This window comes from Mycteria americana, chromosome Z (assembly GCF_035582795.1).
Source record: "Mycteria americana isolate JAX WOST 10 ecotype Jacksonville Zoo and Gardens chromosome Z, USCA_MyAme_1.0, whole genome shotgun sequence".
Taxonomy (NCBI): domain Eukaryota; kingdom Metazoa; phylum Chordata; class Aves; order Ciconiiformes; family Ciconiidae; genus Mycteria; species Mycteria americana.
Genome location: NC_134396.1, coordinates 18372014 through 18399238, shown reverse-complemented (window position 1 = coordinate 18399238; position 27225 = coordinate 18372014). Strand labels below are relative to the sequence as shown.

Below are 27225 nucleotides of genomic sequence, written 5' to 3'. Positions count from 1 at the left end.
AAACGGGGACCATATTAATTGGTGAAGACTTCTTCTGTTTTTGCTGAATACATTAAAAAATATACGTATGAGAAGTTTCTTTACTGGAAAGCTGTCTTGCTCAGCAGTATGCTGTTCATATCCTTATTGTTCGCAAGGCTTTTGAATTGCAGAGCTTCTGTAAATTAGAGCAAATTTACTTATTTTAACCAGCAACTGTTAATGAACTGACTTTATGTATGACCATGTTTCTATTGTTATGATCTCTATTACTTTAGGTCTACCACAGTTGTGTAAAATGTATTAGACCTGTCTTGCAGAAGCAGTTTAAATTTTTGCATAAAAGTGGCTATGAATGAAACTAATATGGAAAAGACAGATATTGAGGCAGCAAATTTAAGAACTACATTAAAAATATTTTGGAAAGTCTCAAAATGTTTGATGTTTTCAAGAGATACCTTTTTAAGCAGAATGATTCACATCTAAGGCCAGTGTATTAGGTCAGAGAGGACTTTGTTGCAGAGGGAGCCATTGACCAGTTTTAGAAAAGGAGAGCAAGAGGGAATTTTGGATTTTAGTTTTCAGAAAAAACAGTTTTGAATGTACAATCTGGTGGTTCGTGAAATCCTAATTCTAACCCGTGTATATCCCTGACTAGACCAATCACATGTAAATTGTGGCTTAACCAAGAATAAAAATTTAGAAAACAGATCATTTTTGCATAAAGGTGAGGCTATATTTGCTTTGTTTTTACATCCAGAGCAAAATTAATGAAAATAGCAGATGAATTTTACTTGTCAGAAAGGCAAAGCCTAGCAACAGGTACTTAGTATCTAGAATAGTGCATTGCATGTACTTATCTAATTGTCAATAACTTACTCACTTTAGCGGTACCCTGGGCAAGTAATACTTAAATCAACCAGACTACGGCTGGCTCATGCAAGAAGAAAATGTGCAGCCAGCTCAGTGTCCTGTATCGATCAGCCTCAGTCTTTGCCAGCAACCATACGAATGCAAGAGAAAAGTGAAGAGGTGGAACTGGAAAATGCAGTTCAGCCTTTGCAAGTGCAGGAATCTACAAGCTTAGAACAACTTCAGGATATCTCATTACCTCCCAATGGTGTTACCTCTGAACTGCCTCACATTAGTACTTCTCCACTCACCGGTAATGAGCTTCAACCAGAGGCTGTTACTGTAGTACCACTTCCACCCCCTTTGCCTCCACCACCTCCACCTCCGCCTCCACCTTTGCCCTCCAAGGAAGATGCCACCAAATCCTTAGAGAAGAGCGACAGCTTTGTTAAACGTCAGAGTGAGGAGAAAGGAGTCCAGCACTCTTCTGGAGTCCCACCAGCACATCTGTTTGACAGCAGTCAGCTAGTCAGTGCCAAGAAGAAGCTTAAGAAGACTGGTGATCTAGAGGGTTTACAGAGGAGGAGAGGTAATGTTTTCATTTCTGTGTATTTAATTGTAATGCACATCAGTTCCTCTTTTGAATTGCTCTATAGAAAAGTGTATGCTGTGATTCATTTATAATTATTAATGGAAAATTTGTTAAATCCTTTTCAGTTGACAAATGTCAGCAACTCAAACAAATGTTAGGACCTTTACGACAGCATGTGGTATACTTGTTCAGTTAGACAGAAAACACTTGTGAAACTGATTCTACGATATACCATGTTAGACTAGCTAGAAGATAGAGCTAAACATTGCCTAAAAGAATCTTTTCCCATCTAGTTTACAGCCAGCACTGCAAATATTATATGCTTCACCTGAGGGTGCAGTGATTTTTTAATAACAGAATTGTACATAATTTATGACCTACTAAAATGAATACTTGTCTTGGGACATAGGAAACCTTGAGAGTGCTATCTTCAAGGTTTCTTCAAATTTTCATACAAAAATCCACAAACCCTCAAGTACCCTTGACACCTGAGTAAGAATATATATGTTTAACTACAGTTGGAAATTAAATCTGTAATCATTCAGCAAAGCATGTTAATAAATAGTTAAAAGATCCAAAACTTCTTTGGAAACTGAGGAGAATGAATAGAGCACAGGGCTGAGCTGGGAGATCTGTTACAACTTGTTGATTCTGTGCTACTTGTTTTTAACTGTTTATCCTTTATCCCATATATAAAATGGGGAGAATGGCAGCCATGTTTGAACAAAATAATCCTGGTGTTTTGGTGAAACATCCTATATTGGAGCCAATTTTTTATTTGAAAATCGCAGATGGGATTTTCAAAAGCGCTCAGCTGAACTATTTTACTGGAAGTCACTAAGAAAAAGTACCTTGAGTGGGCCCCGATTCACACTGCTGTAATACAGCTGTAATAACATTTTATTAAAAATTCTATCTGGCTCTGTCAATTACAACTACAGAAAACATCCCTCCATTGACATTTTCCCTCATCCAGATAAAATCAAAATTAGAACTGTCTTCATCAATCAGACAGAAACAAGAGTGTTTCCTTTAGAATTGTCCTTAAGTGACTGAAAATCCTTGAAGCAACTGCATAGTTATAGAATTCTTAAGCTCTTCTGAGTCTTGCAGGTTGCAGGTACAGTGTCTTAAGTTCATTATCAATTTTGATGCTGCTGTGCTCCATTTTCTTTTTCTGTAGTTCTATTGTTTATTTTTCTGATACCAATTTTATCTTGCAGTTTTATATAAAGCACGTATTGTGTGTGCAATTTGATATACATCATAAAATGACAAATATAAAATCAAATTACATCCTCCCTCTTAAGAGTATTATTAATGTCTGCAGCAGCACTCTACCTGCTGCTCTGTATTCCCTGAGATGTTCCAAGTCTAAGTGGCTTCAGAAATTTGTCTCTATGTGACAGACGCGTGTTTTACAATCTTTCCTTCCTCCTTCCAATGTGCAGTCCTGTATTCTTCTTTTATTTCTCTTTTCCTCGTGTCTATTCTAACCGTCTAGGCCATTAGTCTGATGGATAAAGCCCACTCATAAAGGCAAAACAGGTTTTAAAAATGTATTCTACAATATACAAAAAAGAACTGGAGATGGATATTCATCTATTGATTGATATGTGCTGCACATTGTATGTGCTATTGTATGCAAACTATTTCAGGCTGTTGTACTTTATTATAATGGATTCTCTGGGATAGAGATCTTACCTATTTGTAGCTCTTCAAAGAGCCAAAGCCTGAATTTTTTTATTTCTGCAGAGAACTAGTTTCAAATTGGTGATAAAGGAAGGATTTGTCATAAAGTCTTAACTCTCACTTCTCTGTTTTCATTAATTACAAAGGAAGGGAATTTATATAGGCATGCTGTGACTAGGTGCTAATACATACATGAATCCAGAGAAGCAGGAAAACGCGTGCTGTTACAGTTAACTGTACTGCTGCTTCCCTCACTGGTATGTAGTAATAGTCATATAGTAGGTAAAATCAGCCACAAAATGCAAGTGCTGAGAATGGACTGCACAGTCCAATACTTAAGATACGTACTCAGTACCCGAGTTTCAAAGTCAAGAAAGATAATGTAATAAACACTTTCATTGTGTTGGATTCATTGCAGCTATTTTGATTTTCCTGACTGCAAACAGGAAAGCCACCTTTCCAAAAAGTTTTACTACCTGCCTGGTAGGAGGTTAAGGGGTTTCAGAAATTACAATTGTCTGTATAAACCAGTTTTGACCTGGTAATAGGGAAGATAAATTTGGAGGCTGAAACATTGAGCTACCATTATATTTATGGTATGGGACTATCACATTATTAGTATGCAGCTACTTTTTGGTCTGTAGGAAATATAAATGAAGACTGATAAAAATTTAGTAAAAATAATACTGAAGGTCTTTTGATTTACTGCAGTGAGTTCCCCGATGGATGAAGTGCTGGCTTCCTTGAAACGTGGCAGCTTTCACTTAAGAAAAGTTGAGCAGAGAAGTCTCCCTCCTTTTCCCGATGAAGATGATAGCAATAACATCTTGGCACAGATCAGGAAAGGGGTGAAACTGAAGAAAGTGCAGAAAGATGTTTTGAGAGAATCCTTTACAATTCTGCCTGATACTGACCCTCTGACAAGGAGCATCCATGAAGCGTTACGACGAATTAAGGAAGCATCACCTGAATCAGAGGATGAAGAGGAGAGTTTGCCTTGCACAGACTGGGAAAATTAACCTGTAATTAACCTACATTTAAAAAAAAATACTTCTTCAACACTTTTTGTATAACAATAGTGACTAAGCCTCAGGTTGTGCATTCTAGGAGACTTAGTATGAATGTGACTAAACTGACGTCCAGCGTGGTAAAACATGCACATATGAATTTAGTATCACTGACTTTTCAAGGAATTTAAGGTTTATAGTAAGGAAAACTTTTTTTAGGCAACATCTTAGCCTTTTATTGTTTGAATACTTTTGCTGAATATTGACAGGACTGCTCCTATAAAAAGCTCTATTTTATTTAGTAAATTTGAAGGGACTGTTTGCAGCTTACCAAAAAGCTTTAAAAAGCTTTTAAGTAACAAAGCAGCACAATCACTCTTGGACACACCTTGTACTTTTTTCTAATTACTTCTGGCCTTGTAAAAATTTAGTTTATCACTTCAGACTGAATAGCTCCAAGTGAAGGACAATTAGATTTGACTGCTGAACACATTGAAATCTCATTGGTTACCCTGTGTGACTGACTCTTCGATAGCTTGGTTTCAATCTGTAAACTCTCTGACTTAATTGAATTTCCAGACTATAAACAGTAAATATTCAAATATAATTTATACTTCTGCTACTCATACGAATCCCATGAACTTGCATTATACTAAGCTACAGTGCCTGAAAGTACAGATACTATACTTCAGCAGATGAAGTTAATGATTTCAGAACAAACCAGAAACTGTCAAGAGATTAGTTTGCAAAATTATGGCTGCATCAGTAGCACAAAGAGGTTCTTGATTACAACAACAGCATACGGCACTATTCTTCTGTGGTGGTTATTTTATGCTACTGGCATGTGGATGAACTTAAGTCTCAATGAAAGCTCCCACTAAACTTAAAATTTGGAGAAAAGAGAGGTATGACCATCTGTAAAGAATTTAAAAACCTGTTTAGAAATCAAAGGCTATTTCAAGAATATGGAAGATAAATATTTATAATCCTTGCAACACAGCTAGCAGTAGGGAAAAGATAACCTTTTTCGATGTTTATGATCAGGCATTTCTACCTTGGTTAGTTATTACCATAGCTGGGGAGTGACTATTAAATAAAGCACTACAGCTGTTTAAAAAGTGATGGTGACTTAGCACATCATCTGCTGAATGTTGTTGTAATTATGAAATACTATGTCTCAAACTGTTCCGTTGGTATGCTATTTTCAAATAATAATGTTTAAAATTTTTAAAAAGGAAAATAAATGCTGCCTTTATTTCCTCATGAACTAGCCATTGGCCACACTAATGATTTAATACTGTGTAATTATGGCATGCTCCTTCTATTCCATACCAAATGTACTGCTAGTTTTGGAGTTGAAAATCCAGGAGTGGAGGTGTACTTAACTCTTGCTGAAACTCAAAGTGAAAACAATTTCGCTTGGATGTAACTTCTTTCTATTAACTTGCATACTGAAAACTCCCACTACCACAGCCCTTCAGAAATCAAGTGACAGCTATAAGAAAAGACATGCCTTGGAATTGACTTGGCTTTCTCAGTGCAATTATTCTCTTTTCATTTCCTAGATAACTGAGCAAATTTAAACTTTGTGATTTGACTTTATGATTTCAGTAAATCTAACATTCTTTGGGATCTTTTTTGCATTTTTTAGCAAGAATACGCTTTAATACTATGGGTCATTAAAAAAAAAAAAAGGAAGGAATTTATCGTAGAGTGACTTTGAATTTTTTGTAATCTAATCTAGTTGGTGGACGTCCTAAACATTTTCTATTGGAAGTATATCCTCTTAGAAGTCGTATGTGTCCCTTGCCATACAATATAAATACATGTTTTCCTCTGCTATTTTTTGCAGCCCTGTAGAAGCAGTTGAGAGTTTAGGTTGAAAATCACTGCCATGCAGTACCTATAGTGCACTGGTTGTTGTCTCCTTTTTACCAGTCTACAGTTACGGTATCTTCCCTTTTTAAGGATGCACTCCTGTCAAATGCTGAGGTCCTGTGAAATCACTTGGACCTAAAGCAGGATGCAGTGTCATAATTCTGAGTGTGTGCTCCTTGGAGTTCTTCACACATCTGGGACCCGCTTTCTCTTATGAATATCATATTTTATTACAAAAACAATCCTGTTTTCATGAGATGAGACTATTTAACAGATAGTACAGATTTGATTGAAAAATGGTTGTACAAAGTAGCTAACAGCTCAGAAAGGAAAACAGGCCCCTGCTATGGAAGCCCGTGAAATAATCTGGGAGAACAGAGATTGAGACAAAGCCCTCGTGAAATTCAGCTGAATAAATACTTTCCACATAGATGAGTGTGCTTGCTTGAACATATAGACTGGTTACCCAGAATTTATTACACAAGAGTAAAATCTAATGAAAGTCTGTTGTAGAAATAGCAAATAGTATTTTTTACTATAAGGTTATCCATTTAATACCATGCTTTAAGATTGACCTACTGATTTTTAACTGTAAGCTTTGCCCATACAAAAAACAGCTGCATAGAGATTTTAGGTTGAAAACAGTTACACAAAAGTATATTGGTACATACGTTACGAACTATCCTTCATACACGTACATCCTTATAGGCTAAATGTAATGCAATTATTTGCCTTAGGAATGAAGGCTAAATCTGATATAATGATGTATGGTGTTTATCAAGTGCCAAAAAGTGTCTTAATGTATATGCAAGGAGTATTAACAATGTCCACTGAAGTGGTTTCATTAATTATTGAAGTTTGAAGACAAACTAATAGTAACCAATTCCTGCAGAAGGTCTAGTCAACTCTTGTATTATCTGCTTTATGAGTTACTTCTACATAAAGTTATATGACTAACTTCTTCAAGAGCAGTTCCTTCCTTACAGACACTAAACCACATCCAAAAATGTTGAGGCATTCTGTGTATTGGAGGTACAGCTGAACAAGCAGTATAAAGATGCAGTAGCTTCTGTACGAAAAATAGGAAGATTACTGGGTATCACAAGTATCCCAAGCCTATCTGTGTGTGTGTGTATGTGTGTGTACATAATGGTACACATAAATCACTATAGTACATTAAGAGTACTATAAGTATGGGAAACCTGGGTTCCTGGCAGTGACAAAGTAATGGATAAGAAGCGAGCTTTTGCTCTCCATAGTCTTCTAATCCAGTATTTTGGGCCTCTTCAAACTCTAATCTGTGTTCACTGCCAGAAGGCAAAAAAAGACCTGGTCATATTCTGTGTGTCCTGTCTCCAGAGTTAGTGTGTCATTACCCTAGGAGCAAAGAGAGTCAAGGTTTTTGAAAATGCTGCTCAGTATTGCATGTTGGAATTGCCTAATATGTTGATCAGAGAGTATTTGTACAGCTGTTTAGCTTTTCAGATGTTCCTTCTTTTTTTCCCCCAAACAGGTGATTCACAGCCACTGACGTGAGAAAAGAAACCCCAGTTGAAGATTACTTTTCCTCTTCATTTATGAAAATTCAGAGCCAGCAGTTATGACCATCAATTCCACAGGAGGCTTTCTTTGGCAAAGAAATAGTCTTTCTTTGCAAATGATTAAGTATATGGAAAAAATGGCCTGAAATGTTAATTTTTGGGTCACTTCTTTCTTTAATTTGTTCCAAAAATTCTGGTTTGAGCAGAAAGCTAAGTTGTTTAGATGTGCATTTTATATAATCAAGAATGCCTGATTCTTAAGCACTTTTTATATTTGCATTAGTAATGTGTGGCCAGTTAAGTGAGGGGGCATTTTGAGTTGGGAGAATACTTGCTTTTAGAGTAACCTGGGGACTAGGCCAAGACATCAAACCAGCTACTATAAAACCTCCCCTTCACTGCACTGAATATATCATCTGCTTGAAAATCCAATTAAATAGCTCTTTGCAGAGAAGCTTGCTATGTAGCAGTGTGATATTTCAGAAAGAGCAGAATTCCTAGTTGCACTACAGTAGCTGAAATTCAGTTATGTGCAACTAAGACTTTTTATGTTCTTAGTTTGAAGAAGTGTATGTCAGTATGAAAAGTAACAAGTGACCACAGCACAATGAGAAGTAAGAGTTGACTTCAGTACATATTCAAGAACATGTTTGTTTCCAACATGGTACATTTAGCAAGACATACTGCAGCACCTTTTTAGTAGGTCATTTGTAGTCTTACACCTTTTTAAAGTAGACATTTTCATGCTTTTTTAAAATAATATTTAGCTATGCTGAACCAAGTTAGTTATATTTTTATCATTTGTTATAAGAAGCAATATTTTGTAATTTCATACTTAAAATTATTTTTCTCTTTTTGTTTAAAATGGCTTTTGATTACTCTAAGCAGCCTTCTTTAAAAAAGATCAAAGCACTTAAAACATACTGATAATTCAGTTGTGAAAATCATGCTTCTCTTGCTGGTTTTTACTGTTCCCTTAAGTGGCTGCAAAAATGTTTGTATTTCATACCCAAAAGCTTACTGGCTGAAAAAATAAGTTCCCTTTTGATCCTGACTATTTTTTTTAAAGGAGAGTTACAACTTCCTCTGCAGTGAATACTTAGAAGTAATCCTAAGCTTCATGACTAATGGCTGCAGGTAGCTACTCTTACAATACCACAGCACTAAGAGGCATGTCAGTACATGCAAGTAGCCTTGTCCCGTCTAGAAACTCCATGTGATACCAAAGTCAGTCTGTTACACTTCTAAGAAAACTGAATTTTCACTAGCATTTTATTTTTACTAGCAAGACATACACTGTGTTTGAGAAATATACGGTCCCTGTCCTTTGTGTGGGGTGTTCCATTCACTGTTCCTCTCGTGACAAACTGCTATGCAGATTTGTTTGCTTAAAAAAAACAAAACAAAACCGAGTTATGCATTGCTGCTGTCATGTAATGGAACATGTACTGTGTTAATATTTATAACAGGAGATTTCATGTCTTGCCATTTACTTATAGAAATAGGAACAGGAGAACTTACTTAGCAATAGGCTATGTAACCTAAAGGAGCCTCAGCTGTTGGACCCTTCAGTTGTTCTGCTGTGGCTGTCCTGAAATTAAAGCTCTGTCAAACATCTTGAAAGGATGTCACTTTACCCTTGCTATTGACAGGCATTTTCTTAACCTTGTTGCCTTATTTATAAAGTTAGTGAACATTCATTTTCAAAGCACCTGTGAGCAGCATTACTGTAGAATTGTATTGATTTTGCTGTATTAGTTGTCAGGTCTGTATTCTTCTGTCCTGAGATCAGCTCTATGAAACACTCGATACTGGCTTTCCAAGGATCTAAAACTACATGCTGTTTTTTTCTTAAACCACTTCTCTGAGCCCTAAGTTACGTGGTGTGGTTGTAAGCTGCCTAATACTGTGTTCATGCAGCAATAACAGCAATTTCAAAGTTCATCATAATCATTTGACGTTGCCTGTACTATAAGCTGTGTGTATTTTTGCTCTACATTTGTCTGTACTTCCAGTCACACCACATGTTAAAACCAAGGTAATAAAATAAATTTTTGGCTGTAGACAAAGCAGAACTACGATGTAGAATGGTAATTCAGATTACACAGTTCATCTGAAACTTAGTTCTAAATTAATGGTGGTGATTGAACAACTTTTATGTCCATTTTTTCCTATTTTCCAGCCTGCAGTTTAATTCCTCAGAGTATGCATATGGGACACTAGCAAAATTCCAAACCAAGGAAAAATAGTGTAATTTTAAAGTATAGGTGCAATGGTCCCTTGAACAACATTTGTGTCTACAGTTTAGCATTGTGTTGTGATTTATCTAAATAGCTCCACGCTGTACTGTACTACAATTTTCAGATTCGTTTGCCACATGATCTGTCATCTTTGCCTTGAAAAATGTGTGCATGATTGAGAAATATTACTGTCCTTAATCTGTTTTATATTTAGCTGAAATATTAGATTTCTGTAATAGCTTAGTTTTTAGAAATGGAGTTCTCATACGAACATGTATTTTATGCGCACAAGAAAAGTAGTTGTTATGCTGAGCATAGCAGTTCATATCAGTTCAAAACTGCTGTCTTCAATGTGGAAAGTAAATATTTTTTTTCCACATACTGCTAAAAAAAAAAAATTCCTGGATTTTAATCCTCCATGAGTCACTAGATGTCACAATTTCACATAATTCTCCACTTTGATGTAAAAACTGTGCATATGTAGCGTACAGGCTAATGCATAAAACTTTGCATCCTCTGTAATGTGAAATTTTGCAGTGGGATGGCTACAGCAGCAAATGGGGAAAGTTTAAGTATATTCACAAGAAACTTATGGAAATTATGACAGTCCTGCATTGAGATCTGTTCCTCCATAGCTGAGAAGAGCTCTAATAATTGTGTTGGTCCTTGAGAAATCTTAGCAAGCATCGCTACAGAAAAAACACTTCAACATATGCAAGGAAAGAGAGCCTCCATAAAAATACCTTTCTACCTATTATTGGTATTTTTTATTTGTGGCTGGACTTCATTGTTGTGGCTGTGTTGTTCTGTTGCTAGTCTTTTATCTGAAGTAGTTTGTCAGCTTTCAGGCGTCTTCCATTTTTAGAAAGTTCTTTCTTTGTTGAAATTAAAACTGTTTTAGTATAGTGTAACTGATCCAGTGAGGTAAAGAGTTGGAATGCATAACGTTTATTGTACAAATGCTTACGTGAGGACTGAATACTCTTTTATGATGGGGAACAAGAAACAAATACTCAGTTTCTACTAAAATAACCAAAATGTAAGGTAAATGGTAATAGTCTTTTGATCAGAAATGGAATCTGCATCAACATGAATTTCATGCTTTCATTCACAGAGGTTCCAGATCCTTTACAAATGACCGATAGTCTTATTTTACTCACTTTACTGTGTTTTCATGTTAGTTAAGTTAACTGTCTAGGGTAGATGATTTTTTTTTTTTCTTAAACATCACTTTTAAGGTTTGGTTTTTTTTTTAAATCTGACAGTCTGCATCCTACACCAGACACCTGTAAAGTAAATTAGTATGATTATATATTGTGTTCTTTTGTGGCTGCATCAGGGATAGAACTGAAAATACTTCACTACATTATTTGTAAAGAATCATTTTGAGTATAAGCACTATATTCTGTAATGTTTCATATTAAAGTAGTGACAGGTGCATTATTGAAGATGCAACTTCTTGAGAAGAGGAGACAGAAACTTTTATTGGTTAATGTTACCCTTATTCCGTTTGTTGCACTGAATTTCAAGAGTGTAATTTGTAAATCAAGTTTGCTCATGTGTGTGATCAGATTTTATTTTCATTGTAACGCTTATGTAATTAAATTACCTGGATATATTTCTGGTAATGATTCCATAAGCATGGACAATATGTTGTTATGTTTAGCACTACAGAATTAATGTTAAGAACAAGTGAAGCTTCTTGCAAAGAAAAGGAGTAAATAGAAGCACCTTACTGGGAGAGCACAGCACGTTGCATGATTCAGTGCTACTGAGCTGACAGACAGTAGGTCATCCTAAACTTGACTGCAAATTGCTCTTTGGTGTAATAAGCACATTGACATACTGCTATCAATGCTGTAAAAAGTACAGCAATGGCTATTTTTAACCTATAAATATACTGTAATTTAAATTTTTCCTACAAAATAAATTTATATTTAATTGCTGCCTAATACATAAATACTTAAAATTAGAATTTTTAGGAGGGTCAAAGGTGGGTGGGCATGCCAGTATGTTTTTGGGAAGGGCTGTTGTATATACGGTTCTTTGCACTTCCCGTTCAGTTTGACTATTAATCCAAAACTCCCAGCTCTGACTGTGGTGAATCTGCAACCTGACATTTATGTATTTTTATTGTGATTCAGGTCTTCTATATTCTGTGGCCCAGAGCTTCAGAATTTGACAGAAAAGGTCTTTCCATTCTCAAATGTGAATGCTCTGATGTACCTCTAATATGGAAAATGACCACGCAACGAATTTTACTCTGCTGAGTTTCTAAATATTAATGTAGAGTATTATTTAAAGCCGATCTAAGGCTGTTAAACCAGTACTGTGTCCATTTGGAACAAGTAAAAAGGATGATGGCCGTTTTGGTGAGCATAGTCTAAACTCTGCAGAGATTTTATTCCAGAGACTGCTACCTATTCAGTAATTAGTTTGCCGTAGACTGGCTTGATTTTCAGATTTAGAAACCTATTTCTGATTTCCAAATTGGGAAATAGGTGTTGGGGATTAGGAATACTCACTTAACATCTCCCAGTGTTTTACTGTGGTTGCTATATGTTTTGCATTTAATCTTAAACATGTACATCATAATAAGATGAAAGCTTAAGAAATACAGATGGCTGCAGGCTGTCTTGCATGAATGAAGCCAGTGAAGTTTAATGAAACTAACTTGTTTGTTAAGCCTGTTGAGTAAATAAATAATCAAAAGAAAATCAGTTTGCCATTCACTAGCTTTGTGCAATATTATCGGTAGACTCAAACACTACTAGCACATTGTGCTTGGCTTTAAGAAAGTTCTTTAACTCTATTATATTCAAAAGGACATATTAAATGCATATTTTATTGTAAACGACTCTGCAAATTTACTATGCCTAAAAATGCTCTATGTTATAAAGTATTAAGCAACAAGTATGTTTAAAACAAAAGGTAAAAGACTAAACAAACATTTCTAGCAATACCTAAAAACTAAAGAAGGTTTTAACTGTCTGCTTTTTGCTTTTTTTCTTTAGTGCAGCTTTTCTGCAATGCAAGTTTATTGCTGTGTATTTCATGTTTTTTATTATCATGACTCAGAAATTTAAACCTGTACACAAAGTACTGCACTCACCTTCTTGTACATGCGATGTAACATCATACTCACAGTTTTGGTGCTTTAAAATTATTCCTTTTTTCTTTATTAAAGGATATTTATTTGACCACTGTCTGGTTTTAACTTTGAATATGTACCGACATTAAAAAAATATTTTTAGTACAGTTTGTTTCCCACAAAAAAATTCATATATAGTTCATTTAGGCTTCCATTGTTACTCTTTTAACTCCTCAAGCTTCCTGTCATTGCTTAATGGCAGATGGTTGTGCCTAAGCTATGTTGCAGCAGGGAGTAATTATATTTAGGTAATTATATTTATGTAACATCTTTGTAAACTAAGTCACATAAAAAATTTAGGTATTATAGAAGAATTTTGCACTTAAATAATGCAGGATAGTTGTGCTTAAATATAAATGACACACACTTTCAATCTCTTAATCAAAAGACAAAAACACTATGAAAAAGGGTAAAAATTTAAACCCAGAAATATTAAGAGCTTGGCTCCCTTATTACACTCCTACCCTTTTAGAGCTAGCTAGTGGCAATGCCATTACATGGAGAGAGCAAGCCTCCACCTGCAATCACGTAAAAAGTCAAGTAATAATGGAAAAGCTCAAGTCAAAAACATGGGACTTCTCCACTATTTGCTTTTTTGGTATAGGTACAATATAATATTTCAAAAGCAAACTAGACTGTATATGAGGAACTTGGATACTTTAGAGGTACTTTCATGAGTCTTTTGAAGAGTTTAACCTTTTTTTTCTGGGAGAGGGGAAATATCTCAGATCATGTCCCAGAGTAGAGTTGCCAGCTGTTTGGTGGGGTTTTTTTGTTTTTTTTTTTTTTTGTTTGTTTGTTTTTTTTTTCTATAGCCATTTTGTGTTATTTATCTAGACATAAATCTTACAAAAATATTCATGGCGTGCAGAGATACGTTTGCATTGTGTATCTTTTTCCTTTCACTCCTGTGTTTCTGGTACAAGAACTAGAGTGCAGATGAGTAGGCAGGTCCTATGCCCAGCTGGTCTCTTAACATGAGGAAAAAAAAAAATCGGTGTATTTATGGAACAGGAACTTTTTAGTGCAATTACAATCCTGAGAAAGCAAGAAAAAAGGTACGACATTTCTAACAACAAAGTGAAACAAGATTGCATTTGCAGTACAAATCTCACTGCAAAGTGTCTTAGCCAAAATCCGATGCCTGTGTGGCTCAGGTTTTCTAGTGTTCTTCACTTCTGGTCGTAATGGCATATGCTGTTAATTTTGAGTTGTGGCAGAACACGTAGAACAGGTAGGAAATGTGTTTTGAAATAAGCAAGTTCTTGTGTCATCACTGACTACTCTTACACAAGAAGAGGGTTGTATTTGTAGCTGAGGTCTGTTTCTAATGCTCTTGGTGTGCCCTTGGCAGTGTGTGTGACCCTGGTGCGGGTGCCTTCACACGTTCTGCTCTGCAGGACAAACTTCTTTTTAAGAGTATTTGCTACCCGTCAACTGGTGTCTACTTTGGCATTGGCTTCAGAAGCTAAGTAGCTGCTTTTTTATGATTCTCATGGGTATTCCTACAGGTTGGAAGTGTATTTAATGCATGTATCAGAATTGCAAATTAGTGAATATATCTGTAGGCACACTTGGAAGGCAGTAGTGTGCTACTTCAAATAAGGCCTAAGTGTTTGTACAACACATAGAAGATGGGAGATGGGTAGAACCATCTTTTTTTTTTTCCATGTTTGTTACATGTCGGATGGAAAGGAAAGGTACATAGTAAATAAATATTCACTGGGCCACAGTCCTTCTCAAATGGGTAGAAATAAAACACCACCTCTTTCTCAGAGAAACCGTTGGTGTATGTAGGGTCTGTTTCTGTTACACTGCTTTATACTCAGCAGAGGGGATGGGGAGAGGGGAGAGAGGTGAAAATGGAAAGTGAGTTTGTCGGATCTCTTCTTCCAAAACCTGTGAACTGTTCCTCTTCTCAGCAGTTCTTACTGCTGCTTCCCATCGTAGGGAGAAGCCCACTTCAGAGGCTTTATTCTTCCTGCCGTAGGAGGGAGCTTACATGAATCCTGGGCTTCTGTGGTATCTCTCAATCACCAAACCGCTGGCATGTCACCAGCACTACCAGAACCTGAGCTTTATGCTCACGTCACAGATTACTTATCTAGGTCTAGTGCTATTGAGTTTTGCCACTGTGTTTTCACCTTTTAGGAGGCAGGGATGTAATTAACCTAATGATAAAATAGCCTGTGTAAACTTCAGATGCATGTCTGCCATTTAACTGTTACAAGCATCACTTCGCTGACACAAATGGCACTACAGCAGAAAATTATTCCAGAGGTTTTACCAGGAAGCTACAGCAGCATCGCCACATAACCTGCTGTCGTGGTTTAATGAGCACTTGCTCACGAAGTGCTGCAAGTTTCTGTCCAAGTTTCTCCATCCTGGAGAATTGCAGACCTGACTTGTTCCCACAGAGATGCCTTCCTGCCCTTTCCCCCTTTGCAGTGAGACTCTCCGTCTCTCTTACTTTCTCTAAACTTTATGCAAATCTTCACCATTGCCATGCTGACTGTCCAGACTTTCATCAGCTCAAAGACAGCACATGTCCCTTGAAACCTTGCCTCAACAGGAAGGCTGGTGGATAAAAACAGGCAGAGATTCTTCTATGTGCTGTTAGAGCTGCTGCCTGGCTGCACTAGTGCTGGGGTTGACTCTCTCCTCATTAATCGACCAAAACCATGAAAAAAAAAAACCAAACCCCAAACCAAACAAAAATTACATTCAAGATCACTCCCTGTATCTGCTGCCTTATCCTTTCTTCCTACTGTATTTGTATGCTGTCTGTGGGATGTTTGTTGGAGAAGCCTGTGCCACAGACAAATCACCTGTATTACGTTCTTTTCACTCTTTCTCCTCACCATGGAAGACAGTAGACGCGACTTCTCCGAGACATCTCACTATGCCCCACATTGCTTATATAAGTCCAAGCATATTCATGGTCTTTCAAACAAAATTCACTGTTTACTTGATTCTTTTATCTTAAACAACTTCTCTAATTTGCATCACACTCCCTCTGTATATTACTGTTTAAAAGTCACAGGAATAAGAAAAATTGAAGAACATGCAATTCATACAAAGCATTTATATTAACTATGCTTTTTCTTCCTCAGTACTTTATTTTAATCCTATTAAATTTCAGTAGGAATGTAACTGAGCTCTTAGCATACAAAATCATCAATGCCTGCTCAAACTGCCATGCATGCTAACTGCACAATTTAAACAACACAACAGATGTTTTATGAATCAACTTCATATGAAGCTTCATAAAGTGATGGCCTTTTTTTCCCTTCACACTCACTTGCTGTGAGTAAAACGACTCTTGGAGTGGACAGAGTCCTGCAAAAACAGTATGACAAAGAAACCATTGCACACTGTTCTTTGTTTCTAATGATGTTAAAAAAAAGTGTTGAATTGGCATTAAAAAAATAATAATATAAAAACAATAAATCACACATCCTGTCCTTTTTTTTGCTGGAGCTCATATACCTGTGTCATTCCTGTAAGCTTCCTGAAGGTTTCTACTGATGGAAGGTCACAGCCTCTCCAAGTGATCCATTGCGGTGCCTACTGGTTGAAGGCTTCTCTTAATACCGAATTAAGCTGAAACATAAGGTCATTACTTCTTCTCCTGCCTGCTACCACTGTACGAACAAATTATTTCCACCCACTCTGCAACAGCGTTTTGTGTCCCATCACCCCCCCAGCCCACCCTGCCTTGCTCTGTCACTCGGCTTTAAATTAAACCACGCTCGGTGGGTCAGCCTGGCACAGGCCATGCTGGGCTGGGCTGCGCTACTGGAGCAGCCTTTGCGAGGTCTGGCCATTCATGGGCCATTCCTCCAGTGCCCGTGGCCAGCAGATGGGATCAAGAAATGGTGCATGCTAGCGAATGACACTTGGAGCAGGTCTACTCTCATTTAATCCATTCTGGGAAAAGATGGGAGGAGTACAGGACTTATCGTCAGTCAAAGGTAGCATTAGTTAACCACGCTTGATTGATAGAGCAAATCTCTGTTCAGGAGATGAAGTTTGTCACTTTTCTTTAAAAAAATAAAAAAACAGGTGTCTACTCAGGCTATGTTTTCAGGGAGAACATGAGCCGCAGGCTGCCTACCAGGACATGCTTTGCTTAGATTTGTATACAAACTAACATATATGACATCTAAAACACATTTAAATACTCAAAGCAGTTACAGTTCTAAGTCAATGCCACGTCCCATTTCACAGAAAAAAAACCAAACACCCTTCAAGTCTTCAGCTTTTAATCTCAATTTGCAATAATAAACTTTGAACAGGAACCCTGTGTCCCAACCAGCATTTGTCAAGACTGCACTATCAGCCATCTGGGATAAACCTGGGTCTGCTCCCAGCCATCAGCTGCCCAGCAGATCTGAAGTCTTCCTGCCTTTCGAGGCCCAGATACACAAATCTGCTGAAGTCCTTTGTGGATACTCAAGGTTTCAGGGATGCATCTGAGTAAGGAAGCTTTTGGTGCTGTCAGCACCAGCTTGGTTAAGTGACTGAATGCAAAATTTAGCCCTCGCACCCTGTGGGGCTCAGCCAGTGGAAGAAGCCTAGCTGTTTCCCAAGAGGACACCAAGATGTTTTCCGTTAGCCCATCAACATATCATTTCAATAGCAAGTCATGGGGGTTCCTTCAAAAAAAATTCTAATATACTGAAATACTGTAAATTAGAATTTGTTCACTTATATCTGTCAAGACCTTCCAGACGATGAAGGGCTGATCCCTTGACACACCACTGTCACCAGTTAACTATTTTCCAAGTAGCTACGCCCCAGCTTTTATCCAATATAAGACACAGCTATGCCTACAGGGGTCACGGAGGTCAGCCTACAACTTCCTCAAGTAGTGGCTCCCCTCTTCTGCTGTGGCATGTCAAAAGAGAAACTTAAAATATCACGGTGAATTCCGCAGCCACCTAGTAGCTACTCCCGAGCTGTAAAACCAGCCTCAATGGCTGGTTAATCTGTTTGCTTTTATCCCGTAAGTAAACCCTCCTCTCTGCCAGGCTCACGGAGGGGATTGCATGTTTCGACATACCGAGAGTCCCTGGTGCCGTTGCTTGCTCAGCCACGGGGCTGACTCCCGCTGCGCTCTGTGAGGCCTTAATTCCTTCTGGATTTTTATTTTTAGATACGTATGTCCTTGTTACAGCTTCATTACTGCAATTTGGCCAGTGTGTCACAATTCCCTTAAAAACCTTTGAGCCTACAGCAGTTTGCTACCTGCACATCCTGCCAGTCCAGACTGTAAGTCTTGTAGTCAGATTCCCCAGTGTAACTTGGGCACGTTGCAGCTGCTGCACAGAGATCTGCTCTCATCTTTGTGCCCGTTCCCTCAGGGAAGTTTCCAAATGTTGCTTTAATTCCTTTGCAAAAAATCCATCTCCTATCCTAGCTGATGACAGAAATCCTCTGGCTTGATGGGAAATTTTGCTGCCTGGTATACGATCCCTTTGTTTTAGCAGGAAAATCAGCTTAGTTTCTTCTGAAAACAGCCTGCCAATCCTGACGCATTACTGTATTTTGACTTGAGGAGTTAAACATGCCTTATAAGAATTTTCTATTTCTGCAATGCAGTCGTCATCAATAAAGAGCACACAAACTCCTGCCTTCTGAAAATACTTGCATTGCTCACTGTTTCAGCCAGCTTTGATTCAAAATACTTCCTCATGGCATGCTTCAGTAACGCTTGTTTAGAACATCCCCAATGCTTCTTAATTGCCTCTTGGCTTCTTTAGCTGGCTGACTTCTTCACTGAGGCCGAGATGCTCATGCTCAACAGACAGCACCCCATACCTACAAATATCTTTTATGTGGCTTTTTGTTTGGGTTGCTGATGTGCCTGCCTGGTGAGCAGGACACTGGATGTATATGTATCTCATTCCATAAGCAGTTTAGGACTTTCTTACATTTATTGTAAACATGTGCTTGGCTGCTCCACATTATGCAGGAGAAAAGAATATAGACAGAGAAAAGGAAAAAGACAAGAAATAGAGGATAAAAGTTTTGCCTTGTAGGTTCAAATGATAACAATAATCACCCCAAATAAAGCTTTCATAATTTCTTTTTCTTTCAAAGAGGTGGGGAAAAGGTGCTTACATCAAACCAGCACATTACTCCGCTTCTTTTAGACCTGCAGAATGAAATCTCCCCTCTGTTTTCTCCCCCTGCAAGCAAATCTCCAAATGTGCAGAATGCTCTGGAGCAAAAGGGCTCAACTAATAATGACGGGACTCCAGTTCAACAGACAACAAACCCTCTGGGGTTGCTTCTGGGACAGGCACAGCGTGCAGCAAGTGCAGCCACGTTTGGGCTGGCTTCCACACAGCTAGCAGGGTGTAGCAGCGAGGCTGAGCAGCAGGGACTCGGTGCAGGATGCTCAGACTAGATACTACTTGAGTCGCTCAACTGCACGTTACTATCCTGGCTCCTCTCACTAAGTGAAAGTCAAAGAGAGAGCTGTGCCTTTCACTGATAAGCTTCTGTTTCCCATTGCTGCAGATTCCTGAGAAACAACACTGCTGGAGTTATAAAAATAACAGTATATTCAGGTGCACAGAAAGTAGATTCAATTTTTACATTTCCATCCACAGGTAAGGGCTGTGATGTCTCTCTTGCAGGGAATTACAAGATCATTTTGCTTCCCGTTTCTTTTGTTTTGAGAAAATTCCTGTCATCATTTAACAAAATACAATCCAGACTCAGAGAATTTCAAAGGTCTTGTTCCCTCTCTGAAAATCTTAAGCTTGCGAATATCTGCCTGACCGTGTTTAACTCAAAAGGGGGAAATCCATACACGCAGATTATACTTAAACATACCTTGTCAGTGTAGCTCTTCCTCTCCCCTTAGCACTGGATGCACGTATTGTTTGTGAAGGTCCTGGGCTCTGCCTCCTTCTTGATCTATTGGGAAAAAAATCTTCTTCTTCAAGAATTACCACAGTCACAGAAATGCAAGTTCTCTTCCAAGAAAACTTCTAGGTTGCTATTCTTAATGTAGTGGAAGCACAAGCAGCTGACACACTGCTGGATCCATGGAGTGAGATGAGACTTGGATGAGAGCAGATGAGAATCCCCAGAGCAGGGATGGACAAGGTCTGAAACTACTTCAAAGTTAAAAGAATAGAAACAAAAACCTCAAAGCCCAGTTCAGAACTTTGTTACACAAACACCACAGGTGATAGGAACTGATGGCAGGAAAAAACAGGGTGTGTTGTTAACCACTACCAATAACTAATACTTTCACCAAACCTCTAGAGCTGTGAAGACAGAAGATGAAAAGGACATGGGGTTTGCAGACTGCCAGGACTTCAGCTGTGTTCATGAAACGCACACCTAATGCTGACCTTGAGAAGCCTGTGGCAATCGGAGCAGAGTTTTGGGGCAAGCCAGGTGTGCTCAATATTAGCATGATGTGAATACCTAAGGAAAGCAAGATCCTTTCTAAGGAACTTCTTGTCGCTGCTGCCCAGTGCAGGTGGTCTGTCCCTTGCTATGCAAACCATTCTCATCTATTTTACAGCTACTGGTTCCATGTAAGGGAATCTTTTTGACAACTCTGCATTCCCCACCCACCCCACTCCCCCCGCCCCAAATCTAAAACACCCTTGATGGTTACTCCTCCTTCCCATGCCTGTATCTGAAAACGACACAAACTGCCAGATGTATTGTTGCAGCTCAGCTTTGCTTGTGCAAGACCCAGCAATGAGGGAGAAAGTGGGTATAAAATACGCTTGTGTTTCTTTGGTCCTAGGGTGAGCTGCCAGCAGTGCAGAGGCAATACCAGCAGCTACAGGTCCCTGAGAGGTTGTGGCGGGCAAGCTACGAGACCCCATACAGTGCGGAAACCCACTTCTATCTATAGTATCTAGAGGTATTGCAGGTACCGTGATATAAACAGTTGCACCTGCTTTCTGGCTATGCTGCACGGCCAGAACAGTAGACATGAGCTGAACCGACTCCAAGATCTAACACAAAACTCTGTTCATCGTTCCCAAACGTTTAACGTAATGGGGAAAATTAATGCTACTTGTCTGAAGTAAGTGGAGTAAAACAAGGAACTAATGCTACTAAGCAAACCCAGAGATTTTTTAAAATATGTTATTCCGTGATATGTTCTCTGCTTAGCACCATTCAGAGGTAGTGCACACGTGCAGCATTACTAAGAAAATGTAAACAAGGCAATCTGAACATTGATCTGCAGAGTCAGGTCCATTTCCTGAAAAAAATCAGTGTATAGCTGTGCACTTAGCTGGCATGTGCAGTTACTAAGACTGAACTACGCACGTTTGGACAGAGTTTCTTGATGGCCCTTGTTTGTGACATCAGACCTAATCTCTAATCAGATTTATCTTTGGCCTCAAGATCCAAGATTTCTGCAATCCACCAAATTAAATGCTTTTACTGACATCCCCAGTTCTGCAGAGAATTAAGGTCTGCAACAGTTTCCCACCTCTCTCTCCATGCGGTATTTCCGAAAAAGTTTTTTGATTTTGACTTCTGAATGCAGTGTTCACAGAGCGCTGTTCAGGAGCCACTTCAGTACAGAATATAAAAGATGATAGAACGAATTGAGGTTTAGCCTCTTATTGAAGGTAAACCTGAAGTTAATCCCTAACTGGTAGAAAAATGAGCAAGAAATCAGAAACCTTTCACAACTGACAACTGGAAAGACACATCCCAAAATATTCATCTTTAATTGACGCATTGTTCATTCTTGCAGGATTTTCTTTAAAGGAATTATCCTGGGAATGCCACCGATAGCATTAAACAATACTTATTTGTGTTACATCTGGTTTAGCCCTTTATTTATTTATATTTTACCTGAAAATGTATTTTCTTAGAGACCTTATAACAGCATTTCTGCATTATCAGTTCATTTCGTTCTCCTCTTTCCTGGATATATTAGCCAGGAAAAGGAATTCCCAGTCTGTAACAGACAAATTAATTCATACGTTTTACTTTGTCCACACAGAAAAATGCAGTTTCTGGATCATTGAGGCATATGGATTATGAACAAGACACTCCAAAAACTAACTATCCAGACGGGGATATACTTACAAAAATCTTTTATGTCAAAGTCAGGATTTCACAACATAACACGCTAATGCAAAATCCAGTAGCACCTGAAAGATTAAGGTAGCTGCTGCTATCACTTGCACATACTTGAAAAAGGTTTTTAAAAAAAAAATAAAGAGTAAAAGTACATTCTCCAGAGAACAGCAAGTGTATTTCAAAATAAAAAATTGTATTTTTTATTTTTCTCTTTTTTTTTTTCTTTTTCTTGTTGGGTATTTCTGTTAGGTTTTTTGGTAATTCTTTTTGCCTTTTTTTTTTACAAGACTGTAGTTGCCATATAACAAGTTATATGCGATGTGACTGCTCCCCCCTCCAGTGCAAGTTCATGGTCGTGTTTTCAGGCTATAGTACTCAATACTGTTTTCTCCTATACATATTCCCATGGTTTCATCAAAGATAGATACAATGTATAATACCTGTCTCTGGGAAAGCAATATTTCAAACAGGCAAACTTTTATCTTAAAACAGAAGTGGAGAGGCTACAGCAGGTATAGCCACCAAAGTATGAACTTTAGGTCACAATTTCTAAACACTCACCTACTGTACATAAACATTAAAAATAGTCTTAGCAATAGGATTTTATTTATATGTGCACGTATGTCCACCTTATCCCATATTTATATTTGGCAACTGTTTGGGAATTCAAAGGTGCAGCCCTCAGTAATTGTAATATTTAAGAAAAAGAAATGAAGCATATCTACTCTATGAGAAAAGAAATTCTCAAATATCAATTTCCAATTTTAAATTTAATTTCAATAGGAAAATATTAAAAATGTGCACATCTAAATTTTTCCATGTTCTATATATACATATGTGTGTGTACGTATACATAGAAATACTCATGTACCACACATATTCACAAAATTTAAGTGGAAATATTTCTGTCCACTATTTTCCCACATGTCAATGACATCATATCTTTAAAAATGTCAATAATAATATCATTAAAAATAATATTACATTTATTCCATCATGAACTTTCTGTGGTTTTGTTCTTTCTTCATCCTTATTATGTCCACTGAGCACTAACAGGCCAGACTCTCCTTGCGCTTCCTCAGATGTTATGCCAACTGAACGTTGCTGACATCACATCAAGGACACATCTGGTTTACAGCAGCCCAAGTGACAGGAGAATCAGGCCCAAACATCCCTAGGTAAATTAAAAACTGGTCATATCTGCTCATCTGGACCTGATGAAGATATACACACAACCAACTAAAATCCACCAAATGAAAAACATGTAGCTCATCACAAAGTTTTCAACCAGTAGCTGAACCAAGCTCCCCCCACCCCTTTAATAAATAAAGTGAGAAAATACCCTAAAAATATGGAGAAAACTTAAACATTGTGTACATTACATACTGTATAATACATGACGGTTTAGCATTTGACCTAAACCATTTTCCTGACTAGTCAGGGGAGACCTGATAAATCACTGGTAAAGAAAAAAACCCGGTATTTTAGAAATAAAGCATGTATTTCTAATATAAATGAGAACCTGTGTGTATTATAAGGTATATACACACAGTACACACATGAAAACAAACTTATCTTTTCTACTTTTGAATAGCAGTCTCTAAATGGAGAAAATTGTGTTGTACAAATTTAATAAGCAGCTAGATTTAATGTTTAACATTCAAATTAATTTGGGGAGCAAACAAAGGTCCGTGCATCTTTCGACTCTGAAGTCTGACACTCATTCACACATTTTAAAAAAGCCCTCTTCAACATTACAAGCAATTTATGGCAAGAATGTACTTTGATGCAAGACACATGACACTTGGCTTACCTTTCAAATAGTTTTTTTTTAAATAAATCTATTATATAAAGAAATGTGTGTTTGCCAAAAGTCTGTTAAAATTACATCAAAACAACTTTAAAACCTGCTCACTGAGGATAATTGAATTCAATTTCCTGTTTTTAAACATTTAGTTAACAGTTCAGAATATTGCCTGGTGTAGTTTCAATAAAGATGTGAGATGAAGACCCATAAAAGAGTAAACATGTCTCCATTTCAATTTGCTATGACAACAAAACTTCTAGAAACAGCTTTCTTGGCTGGACAAGTTCAGTGTACGAGTAATCCCTTGCAATAGTTCTATGCCCTTAATGCAATCTGTAATAAAACAGTGCTCCCCATAAGCCATTATTCACAAAACCTGAAATTCATGTGACATTCTGAAAAAGTCTCCTGCAGAACAGGTTAACAGTTAATTGAACATACATATTTGATATATGTATCAAGGCCAGAAAACAAATGACTGGCTATTCCTTGTTATCTGTGCATGTCAAATTTTACATTTAAAATTCTCAGGGGTTTTTTGCCTTTATTTTTTTTTTCCTGGGGGACTCACCTTCCATCATTGGTTGGCTATAAAATGTAGTTAAGTGGAAGATAGTATCTCACTGTAATTACATAGAATTCATATGAAAAAGTAAACCTTACATTGGACAATATTGTAGAACACCAGAGTAAGCTCCATAAAGAAATACGGTATCTTCCAGTATATATATATATATATAAAAAACCAAAAAACAACCAACCAACCAACCAAAAAAACCCCAAAAAGAAGAACTTTATACAAGCAGTTATAGTAACTTTGTTTCAATTAAAGATGCAACTCTCTCTCACTCCTGGCAAGAATAAATTGGTAATGGCACTGCTTCTCCACAGTGCAAAGTATCCTGAGAAATTATTAAGAACAACAAAATACAGGGCTGTCATCACTAAGTTCTTGCACAAAACACAGCAATTAAATATCTTAAATAAATAAAACAGCAGATAACCTATATTGTGTCTATCACAAAAAGGGGATGTGACCTGGGACACTGCTAATTCTTCCATCACTGATAATTAGAAAAGGATTGCATTCAGTTACTGTTAATATCTTTCAAGTTATCTATGGCCAATAATGTACAAGGAGGTAATTTGTAATTCAAGTTTTTTTGTTTGTTTTTTTTTTCTTCAACTAGCTACAAGCTGAGTTCTAAATTTTACACTGAAATACGACTCAAATTTAAACCAAGCCCTCTCAGAGGAGCATTTTCTAATTTTGTGCAACTTTGATGCAGAGCCCAACACAGTCCTATGAAGAGAGACAGTGCATCTTTAAGCTGATTGGCACTGAAATCCCATTTTCTTTAGCTGCATTCTATTAGCTTGGCCAAGTTATCTCGTAACTCTGTTAGTTCAAATATTTTTCCATCAAGAATTTCTAAAAGTGTCTTCAAGTTATTGCGAAAAGCTTCTTGCTCATTCTGACTTTTCTCCAGACGTTGCTCTAGATCAGACAGCTGGCCTTCCAGGTCTTTGTTTCGAATTTCTACTTCCTTCAGAGAAAATACATAACATGTTAATGCGTTGTCTGCAAACAGAAAGCAGTCTAACCTCCTGCTGGTATTTGTGCGCTATTTTTGTCAACTGGCTTTTAAAACAATTTGTGACCCTTTACAGTTTCCACTAAACCAAAACCAGAACCCAAATTGTTGTTATAATTGCGTATGTACTACCACTTCCTCCATTTTTTCAGTAATTCATCTGAAGGACAGAAACTTTCCGAGAAGGATAAAATTCAGTCAGTGAACAATGGATGTGATTGATACACTTATTCAGGTAAGTTATTGCTTCTATCATTCAGAAACGTGCCACCCACTGAAAACAGCTTCTCAAAGGTTTACTTAAGTTCAAGTATTCCCTGATTTAGACTGCATAAATTGCTCAAGGACATAGTCCCCATTAAATGGTCTCCTACAGGAGCTCGTCCAGAATACTGCTCTATGGATGGAGGAGTACTACCTTACTCCTGGCTCACATTACAGGCCTTTTCAGCCTGAAAATTAAGACTGATGTCAAGGCGACACTGACCGTGACACAAATTTAAGCCAGCAAGCGCAGGCTGAACGTCTCGTCTCGCTGCGCGGTGCCCGAGCACCCCCCTGCCCCCCCCGCAGCGCAGCGGTGGGAGCAGGGACAGCGCGGGAGCCACCGGCGCCCGGGTGGGGACCAGCCGTCCCCCCGCCGCGGGCCGAAAGACGCAGCGGCGGCGGGGATCCCACCCTGAGCCAGCTCAGCTCTCACCCAGGAGGCAGAGAAGCCCTGCTGGGACCCCTCACGGCTCTTGGCTCGTGCCTGGCAGGGGAGGGAGGTCACGGCTGCCCGGCTCTCTGCAAGCCGGGTGCCCTCTCTTCCAGCAGGTGACTAACGTAGCAGTCGCCTGGGTCTGGAAGAGCGTGTCGTCATTTGTCCCATTCATTGCGCGTCTCGTAAATTCACGCTATATTTTGTAATTTCAGTTATGAAAAACGCTTTCAAAAGCAGCACAGGGACAGTGTATTTAGTGCACCGTACACCCTGTGCAGACATTCTCGGGAAAAGTGCGTAGTGAATTTGTATTTACATACATTAACATTTTATCAACACCGCTTCCCTCCACAGCAGCTTCGTGCCACGACGCTTTAACAGGCCTGCTCGGAGTTTTCGCAGCAGCGCGTTTCACACAGCCACGGGGAGGGAGATTTGGCAGCAGTCCCTGCTCCCAGCACGAGCCACTCCTCTCTCTGCCCTCCCGCTTTCCCGCTGTTTCTGTTATGATTCTTCTGTCTCCCTCAAAGCTAACAAATACGTCCCTGCTTACATTGGAGAGATCTCAGCTAACCATAAGAAACAACCTGACCCATGCAGAATATGTATTTGGGCAGTCAGGAGTAACAGGTATGAACCGGCAGCCTTGTGTCAAAGCCCGTGGCCCAAGACACGTTTCCACCCGTGAGGGGCCTGACGGCAGCGTCGATCGGCCGCTGCACCCCTGGCCAGGGGAGGGGTGGGGTGACGTGGCCAGCGCTCAGTTTTGGCTCCCAGCCTCCGCAGCGGGGGAGAGCTCTGGGACCCCCGGCCGTGGTGCTGGTGGAGAAGGCAGAGCCTCGGGAACCTGATCTCCTCATAACCGCGGCTGCTTGTGCAGCCAAGGGTTACGTCCGAGCTGAACCGGAATACCTCCCTTACTCCTTGTTTGTAAACGGGCAAGTTAAAAATTACAGAGTTTTGGGCACTGGTCTTGAACAACACAGCTGAGAGCAGGAATTACCCCCAGCTCCCAGGACCAAGAGGAGAATTAGTTTAACCTGTTTAACACTGCACAACGTAGTTGCCAAAGCACTAAAGGAAGCTAGCTGAAAAGAGTATCTCTAG

The 27225-nt window shown here is 38.5% G+C and overlaps 2 protein-coding genes across 4 annotated transcripts in view; one reads left to right on the top strand and one right to left on the bottom strand.

The window, feature by feature from the left end:
• JMY (junction mediating and regulatory protein, p53 cofactor) overlaps positions 1-12501 on the top strand; it is a 75047-nt gene extending 62546 nt beyond the window's left edge. Inside the window, exons 9-11 of the mRNA XM_075488439.1 lie at positions 868-1420; positions 3827-4137; positions 7514-12501. Coding sequence (XP_075344554.1) covers positions 868-1420; positions 3827-4134 — 861 coding nt within the window. The 3' untranslated portion in view covers positions 4135-4137; positions 7514-12501. The remainder of the gene's footprint in view (positions 1-867; positions 1421-3826; positions 4138-7513) is intronic.
• Positions 12502-21644: 9143 nt separating this feature from the next.
• HOMER1 (homer scaffold protein 1) overlaps positions 21645-27225 on the bottom strand; it is a 115224-nt gene continuing 109643 nt past the window's right edge. For all 3 annotated transcript variants that reach the window (XM_075527217.1, XM_075527220.1, XM_075527219.1), the window contains one exon: positions 21645-25367. In XM_075527217.1, coding sequence (XP_075383332.1) covers positions 25179-25367 — 189 coding nt within the window. In that variant the 3' untranslated portion in view covers positions 21645-25178. The remainder of the gene's footprint in view (positions 25368-27225) is intronic.